The sequence below is a fragment of the Vidua macroura genome, chromosome 10 (assembly GCF_024509145.1).
Source record: "Vidua macroura isolate BioBank_ID:100142 chromosome 10, ASM2450914v1, whole genome shotgun sequence".
Lineage (NCBI taxonomy): Eukaryota > Metazoa > Chordata > Aves > Passeriformes > Viduidae > Vidua > Vidua macroura.
The window spans coordinates 21,215,880-21,225,824 of NC_071580.1; the positions used below are offsets into that span (position 1 = coordinate 21,215,880).

Here is a 9,945-nt window from a genome sequence, read left to right on the forward strand (position 1 = left end):
CCTGGTAGCACAGCCTGGACACTGCACAAACAGGGTCGGGGGGCCATGGAAAGGCCACGTCACTAGTGCAGCACTGGGAGACATAGAGGGCTTGTGTCCCGTATGTCAGGGCCATCATCCTGCCCAGGTGGCTCTGCACTGAGCTTTCCTCAGCACCTCTTTTGCTCCCTGCCTTTGCTGTGGTTGCAAGAAGGTTGCAAGACAGCGCAGTGCCCCTGCAGAGCAGCGCTGGGAGCAGGCTCACCGTTTCAGAGGCGCAGTGAAGCGGGAAGGCGCGGGGCTCCCAGCCCTCCTCCTGCTCCACAGGGCTCACAATGCACTCCCTGAACCAGAGGTAATGGAGCAGTGCCCCCAGCCAGGCCTTTGCTGAACTCCAGCCACCACTTACACGGCCTTGAGGGATAATTGGGTTTATTTGGTATGTCACAACAGTTGAGTTTGTACTGAGCAGCTCTATAAAACTTGGTAAATGCAGTTTTATCAGTTAAAGAGCAACAACCACCCGCCCCCCCATGCCTGTGCAAAGCAGGCAGAATGCTCAGGGCCTTTTAACTGGGATGTTTCTTTAAGCTGCTCTAATGCCTGCAGGGAATGTTGGGGTGAGAGGACAGCTGAGCATTCAGGATGTGGGAGTCATTGCTGGTTCACCCAGCCTGCTCTGAGCTTTCCTTTGGGCTGCCTGACCAGCAGGCACTGCATGCACCAGTAAGGACCTGAGGAAGTCAGCCAGGAGCTGGAAAATAAATTAATAACTGGACATTGACCTTCACCACCTGCACCAGACAGGTCTTGGTGACCATCTCAGGCAATGTCTCCCTGTCAGACTCCACCAAACCAGATCTCTGTGGTACAAACTGCCCTCAAAGGTTCTGTGCACCCCCAGGCTGGCTGAGGGGTGGAGATCCTCCCAGCCATCCGTGGGCTCTGCTCCCCCTTGGATCACACAGCACCTCTGGCCGCAGCCCTGTTCCCTTCTGCTTTGCTGATTTCCCTGCAGTTCCCATCCAAGAGCCCCAGCCACACAGGGTACATTGTCAGAGCCCGCTGCACAAGCAGGAAATCTCCAGAGAAGAATCATCCCATCCCAGGCCCTCACACGGAAGCAGAGCGAGGAGCACCGAGGCTCTGGCTGCAGCCAGGGATGTGGGCAGGACAGCACTGTGGGGCTGGGGCTCCAGGGAGGCTGGAATGGGGATGGGCGTTGTCACTCCTCCTGCAGCTCCTTCTTCTGGAAGGCCTGGAGCCTCCTCGCCACTGTCTGCTGGATGATCTCCAGCCCCTCTGCGTCCAGTTCTTTCATGAGAAGCAGGATGGCATTCAGGACATTGTTCTGTGGGGATAAGGCACACACTGCTTTGTACCAGCCAGGACAAGGACACTCCATTTTCCCTGCTCTTTCTAGGAACTCCTCCACCACCACCACCACCACCACTGACAGCAGTTTGGAACAGCCACCTGCAGCCACCGGGACTAACAACCAAGCCCTCGGGGCAAACACAGGCAGAGGCTGCGTGTGGCACGTGACGAGGCTGGAATGCAGGACAAACCCATCCGCCCAGCCCTGTGCGGGCTGCCCACAGCCTCTGGCTGCCGGCCACGCTCCAGCCTGGCTTCTGTAAGGAAAGGCACATCCAGGAGTGCCTGCCCTCGCTCTGCAGCATGTGTAGGATGAGAAAGGACAGGAGCCCACTCTTCTGAGGAATGAGGAGAGCTGGTGCTCTCTGCAAAGGACCCTTGAAGGTCCCCAGCCCTGCCACCACCACAGGACCACTGCCAACACCAGGCCGTGGCTCTGTCAAATCATGTCCTGAAGAACCCCAGGGAGAGATTCCACAGCCTAAATAACTGTCCTTCTAGGGAGAATCTTTTGTCCCATTTCCAACCTGAACCTCTCCAGCTACAATGGGGGGCCACTTCCCCCCTTTTTAAAGGTCAGAGCCTGTGGTGCTGCTCTAGGCAGCTATGGCAGCGAGGCAGTGTGGGTTAGACCTTGCTATGCTGATTGATGCAACGGCACTGAGTCCATCACTCTGCAATTCCCAACTGAGCCACCAAAATCCAGTTCATCCAAGGCTACACGATGGAGGGGGTTGAGGAACCACTTAAGCTTCCTGTTCAGCAGCCACTTCCCAAGGTTTGACCCTCCTCTTGCTAAAGAAACACTTCCTAATGTCCAGTCTGAACATCCCCTGGCACAGCTCTGAACCATTTCCATATCTCCTATTGCTGGATCCCAGGTAGAAGAGCTCAGCACCCCCTCCCCATATGCCCTCCTCAGGAAGCTGCAGAGGGGTATGAGGTTAACCCTCAGCCTCCTCTCCAAATCAAACAAACCCAGAGCCCTCAGCTGCTCCTGGACATTTCTTCCAGCCCTAGCATCAGCTCTGTTCCCCTCCTCTGGGGACATCCAAGGCTCTTCGTGCCCTTCAATGCTGGGGCTTAGCCCCACATACAAGGAAAAGGAATTTGGTCTTTAAAAGATACTCACTCTCTTCTTGCAGCTGCAATCTGTCTCTTGAGAGGAAAAGGAGGAATATTTATCCCTGGGAGTAGGCTTCATACCAAGCTCCTCCTGAGTTTTGCTAAAGTAAAGGAGGAAAAGCAAATGTTATTATGACCAGGTGGGAGAACCTTCCTCTGCCAGGGCAATTCTTCCTTGCCACAGGCAACCATGCAAGGAGTATCCAGCTGGAGGACCCCAGGGAATGGGCTGGAGCTTCCAGATCAGAGAGGATCCATCCCTGCCTGCACATGGAGCTGATGAGCTCAAGTCACCCCCCACAGCAGAGCCTGTTTGGCAGACACAGAACCAGCCCTAGCAGTGCCACTGAGCCAGCACAGCTCCACTGCAGCAACCAGAACATTGGGAACCGGCACCAGCTGCGGGCCTGGCCCCTGGAATGTCAGGCTCCTTTCCTGTTACACACGAATTCAGCCCAGAAATGCTGCCCAGCCCTCACTTTGCCTCCTCCAGGCTGCAGCTGAGCAGCTCGCTCTCGGGCTCCGTCGTGGATCCGGCGGCGCTGGATGCGGTGGACTCGGACCAGCCGTTCTCCACACTGCTCCGGGCTGGCGGGGCCGTGATCTCCACGCCATCCACCAGGGCCTGCGACAGCTCTTCCTCCGTCACAGCTGCAAAGGCCACAACAAATGCCTGTTGCTATGAACTGCAGCAGCCCAAGGGGATGGCATCTCTAGCGGGGCAGGTTCTGCTGCTGCAGAGCTGTTCCCAAGAGGTTTGGTCCAAAAATTGTGTGGCATTTTGCTTTCACCCTTCTCCTGCAGTGAAACCTGTGCAGGAGAATGCTGGAAGCAATCACCAGCCTCCCAAAGCGAGAAGGGTATCACAGAGGGATGCAAACCTGCTTTACTATTTCTTGTCTCTGGAGAAGGCTCCAAAAGCAACCAAATTTCTGCTACTGGATGGAAAAAGAAAAAAAAACAGAGAAGCTTTTCTACAGCAGCAGATCCAGTTATAGAACCTTTGTCTGGCCACAGCAAAGAGAGAGCTCTAAAAACCACTAATTAGTGGTACTGTCGGAGCTATAATGAGGCACTCAGTATTGCTACCGTAGGGAAGGGATAGGGATGGGGATGGAGAAGGAAAAAGGGGAAGGAGCAAGAGGAGGCAGATGGGAAAGGGGAAGAGAAATGGAAAGGGAAGACAAAGAGAGAAAACAGCTTAGAAGCACTGGATCTAACTCAACCCCTAACACCTCCTGACTCTAGGAAAACTCAAAGGACGCCTTCCAGAGGAGCCAACACATCCCCGTTTCCCAGGTGGCCCTGGCCCGGGGCTGTTTGCAGGTGACCAAAGCCCACCCTGGTTGTCGAGCTTCTGCAGGCTGGGCAGGTTGCGCAGCACGGTCATGCGGTAGCGGTGCGGGTCGGGCCCGCAGCAGGGGTTCTCTGCCAGCCACAGCACCCGCAGCCGCGGCAGCGTCTTCAGGTAGAACAGCTCATCCAGGCTCCTGATGTTGTTCCTCCTCAGGTAGAGCTCGCTCAGGTTCTGGCACTGGTGCAGCGGCTCGAGGTCCGAGATGCCGTTCACACTGCGGAGACACAGTCAGAGCCCATCCTGCCCTTGCTGCCCCGCCCAGGGGGGAGCACAGCACTTCCCAGTCCCCTTTCCTGCAACAGCCTCACCCCAGCACGGCACAGCAAGGGGCGTTAAGCCCATGGCTTCTGGCATTTCATCTTTGTCAGCAGAGGGAAGAATTGAAAGAGCTGTTGCTCCACCCTGCTGAGGATGACAAAGAGCCCCTCTTCTTCCCCCCAGCCTGCCCCCTTTTCTGTAGCAGCTCCTTAGAGCCACCCAAGGGAAACCCATGTAAGATTCCCAAGTTAAAAGGCTCGAATTCACAGAGCATTGGCTCCATGGGATCCCCCGGATAGGTGAAAGCTGAGCGTATTACGGGAAAGGGAAAGCTCTGAGAGATCCACAAAATATTTCAACAAGCATTTTGGAAACAGGCCACATAGAGAGGCCGAGAAGATCCCTATCGAAACAATGGAATATTTTCTGGAGCAACAGTCCTAAGGGCTTTTATCACTTGTCAAAACAGAGAATATTTTCTCAAGAGCACAGGGAGTAGTGCAGAGGAGCTGCTGAGGAATAATCATTTCTGTATCTCTGCTGCTTGAGAAATGGGGCACAAAGAGCCAGGCAGCTCACACACACAACCCCAGCAACATGGGAAGAAACTATCTCCAGGAAAATGTGATTTCCTTGCCCTCTCCAAAGCTGGCAAACTGGCATTCACCTGAACGTGATCACCTCGATATTGGGCAAATCCCGGCATATGGATATCTGGGCAGGAAGAGACAGAAACAACATGTTGGCACTCATGGGGGGAAATACAAAGAAACCCAATTGAAATCACAAAAAGCACCATCAGGAATTTGGGTTTGTTTCAGTCTGAGCCGAGCTTAACAGCACCAGAGATTTTCTGACACAGCAAGTGCAGCGTCAGCAGCTTCTCCAGCCTCTGCTCAGGAGTGGAAGTGCAGACACCAGCCAGTGTCACATTGTTCTTCTGCTCCACCAACTCTGCAGCCTCCACACGCAAGAAAGGCTCCCTCCCACCCCTGCCAGCCTTCCCCTAGCACAGAACCTCATCCAAAATCACCACAGAGGTAGGACTCAGGGTTCTGCTCTCCGAGGCTCCATGCTGGGCCTCAGAGAGAAATTTTCCAATGTGGAAACAGCAGCAATCACATTTTTTTTTATGGTGTGAGATGCTAATTAACCCTGAAAAGCCCTGCAGCGCACAGGCACCAGGCCAGCCTGTGCTGGCTGTGAAGCCAGGCCCTCCCCAGCGCCCTGCCAACCCCATGGTCTCCATGGTGTCCCCGCTCCAGCTGTGGGCCCAGGCTCCTCTGGCTCCTCCAGTACTTACATCCGTCAGGTGGCTGCCCCTGTGAGAGGAGAGGGGGGTCAGGGAGAGCACAGCAGGGCTCAGCCTCCCCCTGCACTCCCCCACAGCTGGGCTCACAGCCCCAGCCCCCAGCCTGGCCCCACCAAACTGCTCCAGCACAGTCTGTCTTGGGCCGTGTTGTGCCTCCCCTTCCCCAGCCCTGCCTGTTCACTCTCACCCAGCGCTGCCCGTTCCCCACTCCTGCCCGTCTGCCCCTACCCAGCCCTGTCCCGTCCCCCCATCCCTGCCTGACACCCAGCTCCCTCCCTTCCTGCCCTCCCTGCATCCTTCTCTCCCCTCCCCAGCCCTGTCTGAACCCCGTCCCCATCCCTGCCCGTGTCTCCAGCCTCACTCCTGCCCGTCCCCTCCCCATCCTGGCCTACCACCCCTCATCCATCTCTGCCCGTCCCTTCTCCTGATCCCAGCCTGTGCCCCCAGCCCCAGCCCTGCCTGTCCCCCCTCCATCACTGTCCTCTCAGCCTCATCCGAGCCTGTCCTCCTTGCTCATCCCCGCCTGTCCTCCTTGCTCATCCCCGCCTGTCCCCCGCTCAGCCCCTGTCCCCCGGCCCGTCCCTGCCTGTCCCCGCGCCCACCAGCAGTTGAGGCGGCGGACGCCGTCGAGCGCGGCCGCCTTGGCCTGTGCCAGCACGGTCGCCCGGCTCAGCCTCATGCCGGGCCGGGCCGGGCCGCGGCTGCAGGGGCGGGAGCGCTGGGCTCAGGCCCCGCCCGGCCGGGGCGGCTCCGCAGCTGCGGGGCTGGATTCGCCTCCTCCCCGCCCCGCCGCGGGCCGGGCCCCGCCGCGCCCCGCCCGCCCGAGCGCCGCTGCCGCAACCTTGGGCGCGCCTTGAGGTGGTTATTCGTGTTTACGGGTAAATCCTATCAGTCGTTTAATTATGTCTTATTAGAGAATGTTTTGTACACAGAGCTGCGCCTTTGTGGGTGTATATTGATGTGGAAGGACCGCTATGGAATCGTGCAGTGGTTCGGGCTGCATGGGAAAAGCCCATCTCATTCCAAACCCCTGCCATGGGCAGGGACACCTTCCACTATCCCAGGCTGCTCCAAGCCCCGTGCAGACCGGCCTTGAACACGTCCAGGGTTGGGCACAGTTTGCTTCTCTAGGCACCCTGTGCCAGGGCCTCACCACCTTCACAGGGAAGATTTTTTTTCCCCTTAATATCTAATCTAAACCTACTCTTTCAAATTGAACCCATTCCCCCTTGGAATAACACATGAGTGCATAATTTTATATCTGACTTTACACATATATCCCCACATACGCCCCTATCTATATGTGTATGCCATGTGCATAAATAAAATATATCTACATTTTCTATAATAAATATATAATTTATGCCCTCTCACCCATCCCTGCCTGTTCCCCATCTGTATCCTTGGCCTCCTTTCTCCTCAATCAGCTCCTAAACATTCCAACAGGTGATAGTTCAGCCCTTGAAAAACATGTTTTGTACAAATAATAGTTAATGACTATATCAAGAATGACTAATACAGCACTACAGTTTCTTAACTCCTCTTGTCCCATGTGGCAATAAGAAAACTAACACTCACCTTTGAATCAGCCTTGGGACTCAAGTGGTTCAGGACTCATTTTTACAGAGCCAAAGTCCTTTAGGAATCCTCTCCTGGAATGCTGGGTTTCTATACCACCATATGATGTGGTGCAGAAAAACCTCGAGTTTGTATCTTCAGGGGTGTAACAGAAGCAGGTGGTTGAATGGAAGAGCTGGAATAAAAAGTTCTGGAGAAGCAGTGTGGTTAATCAAAAAAAAAAAAACTGATTAATGCAGAGTTTCCCAGTGTTTTTCTGTGCGTTTCCACCTTATTTGGCAACAGAAACAACTACAGGATGGGGATTGGGTGTTCTGTGTTTGTTATGTGGGTGTTTGGGTGCTGCTGCAAAAGGAAGCGTTCAGGTGTGTCAGTGGGACACTTAGGGACATAGTTTACAAAATTACAGAATCATTGAGGTAGGAAAACACCTGCAAGATCATCAAGTCCAACCTGTGACTGATCCCCACTGCTGTAGGCACACAGTTTGTGGTGAGTGGGAGTGGGGCTGAGCCTCATCCCCAGTGGGCACAGCTGTGAGAAGCAGTGAGCAGCGCTGACAGCAATGAGCCATGGGGTGCCCAGGGGCACTGACCAACCTCCAAAGGGAACAGAGGGCACACAGGGGCACTGCATGAACATGAGGGGATAAAAGGTTGGGAAAAAGAACAACAAAGAGCTGTAGATGCTTGAAGCTTTCTGAAGTGACACGTTGTTACTCTGGATGGGCCTGTATGTTACTCTGTATGCCTGAAGCCTTCTGATGAGGTAGGGTGTGTTACTCTGGGTGAGTGCTCAAACTTTCTGAAATTCTGTGGTGATACTCTGTGTATCATGGCTCTCTTGACTGCAACATATGCAGTGACACCCCACCTTGTCACCCAGCCCAGGGCACTGAGTGCTATGTTCAGGCATTCCTTGGACACCTCCAGGGATGGGGACTCCAAACCTCTCCAGGCAGCCCCTTCCAGGGCCTGACCACCCTTACAGTGGAGAAATTCCTCCTGATGTCCAACCTGAACCTCCCCTGGCACAACTTGAGGATGTTCTTTTTCATCCTGTCCCTGTTCCTGGGGAGCAGAGCCTGACCCCCCTCCCTGGCTGTCCCCTCCTGTCAGGGAGTTGTGCAGAGCCACAAGGTCCCCCCTGAGCCTCCTTTTCTCCAGGCTGAGCCCCTTTCCCAGCTCCCTCAGCTGCTCCTGGTGCTCCAGCCCCTAATCCAGCTCCATTCCCTTCCCTGGACATGCTCCAGCCCCTCGATGTCTCTCTTGCTGTGAGGGCCCAGAACTGTCCCCAGGACTGGAGGAGCCTCACAGGTCCCAGCACACAGGGACAGTCAGTGCCCTGGGCCTGCTGGACACCCTGTTCCTGATATGAGCCAGTGGTGAATATGGTAGTGCCAGGTTAATGGTTGGACTCAAAGTTAGAGAGCTTTTCCAGCCTTAATGATTCCATGATTCTATGGAACACACTGGAGGTGAACCCTGGTTTGTGGTGATGGCCTTGTGTTGGGAGAGGAGATGGGTGGCACTGAACTCCCTCCCCTCCTGATTGCCATACTTCCAGATAAGGGAAGGGCTGAGGGATGTGTTGTTTGGGATCAGTGGGCACGCACTTTTCAGGAAAAATGTGGGATAAATGGGTTAGGCAGATCATCCCACTGCACTTCCCTCTGTCTGAGCACTTAGCTGCCATCACTCCCGCAGACAGCCAGGTGGTGCATGAGGAGTTTAGAGCTGGGTACACTAGCACTGGGAGGCAGATGGACCAATTCTTGGAATTCTTGGGTATTCTGCATGCAGCTGTCCCCAGTCCAGGAGCTGGGTACTTGGGCCGTGTGTCAGTGAGGGCAGCAGCAGGACCTGAGGAAGAGCAATATCCAGGACTTTGGTACTTTTGTTCAGAGAATCCCAGGCTGCTTTCACTTCCACTGGAACATTGCACACCTAAGCATGATTCCAACTACCCAGCCCTGCATTGCTGCACTGTTGGCAGCCAAGCCTGTTCCCAAGACAGGCTAAGGAGATTAAGGAGTCTTCTCTAGATGCCACAGAGAGATTTTTGTGCTCATCCCACTGGAAAAAGCACAGGTCAGTCAGTTTTACTGGCACTGTCTGATCTGACGCCTCTCCTGAGACTGAATCAGACCCAAACACTTATTTCATTCAGGTTAATTAAATAAAATCTATTTTAATCCACAGTTTAATTCTGCAAGCAGTAGCAATAATCATCTCAGGCAAACCTCTGCACCAGTCTTTTAAAAAGAGAGCAGTTAAATAATGCATTTAGGCTTGTGAAGTGCATGGAGGGAACAGGAGAACCCCTGAGGCCTGGGACCACGTGGCGTCTCCAGGCTGCACAGGATCACCTACAATCCATGGCACATTCACATCCTGCTCACAGCCCTGCAGTGTCACTAACAGATCTTTCAACATTCCAGAGCAGGGGTCAGGGTATCCCCATGGCTCTGATGAGGCCCCACCTCACCCCTAAATTCCTGGTGGTGGGTTGTGGTCACTTTTTGAGTCTGTGGGAGCCAGAGAGCAAAAAGCTCTTTGCACACTTGGGCTCATATCTGAAGTACCTTCAGTCAGGTCTGTACTACACAGCAGCCTCAGGTTTCCTTTCCAGCTTCACATCAGTGTTTTATAAAATGAGCCTATCAGAACCTGTTTAATGGCTTTGTGGAGGGTGCAGGAAAGCCATTTCTTGCATGTAATCCTTGTATATATTTTTTCCTCTCATTTCCAACCAGGATATTTCCTGTGATCTGTGATTCCTTTATGCAGGGGCTCACAGCTCACTTGTGATTCCCACAGTAGCCTCACAAGGAAAAGGTGTAACCCCCCTGAGTGTCCTGGCTACTGAGCTGAACCACCTGGCTGTGGTGTGGGATTGCTGTTGGAGTAGGAGTCACACACAGGGAATTTGAAGGACTTAGGAGCTGCCAAGTGATAGT

The 9,945-nt window shown here is 54.2% G+C and overlaps 1 protein-coding gene across 1 annotated transcript; it reads right to left on the reverse strand.

The window, feature by feature from the left end:
- Positions 1 to 394: 394 nt before the first annotated feature.
- On the reverse strand, positions 395 to 6,141 carry CFAP410 (cilia and flagella associated protein 410). Its single transcript, XM_053986594.1, has 7 exons — positions 6,011 to 6,141; positions 5,400 to 5,418; positions 4,764 to 4,810; positions 3,823 to 4,052; positions 2,961 to 3,132; positions 2,489 to 2,582; positions 395 to 1,330 (listed from the first exon to the last, which is right to left on the reverse strand). The coding sequence occupies exons 1-7, from the start codon at positions 6,085 to 6,087 to the stop codon at positions 1,205 to 1,207; spliced, it is 765 nt and encodes a 254-aa protein (XP_053842569.1). The 5' UTR covers positions 6,088 to 6,141; the 3' UTR covers positions 395 to 1,204.
- Between the last annotated feature and the right edge of the window lie 3,804 nt (positions 6,142 to 9,945).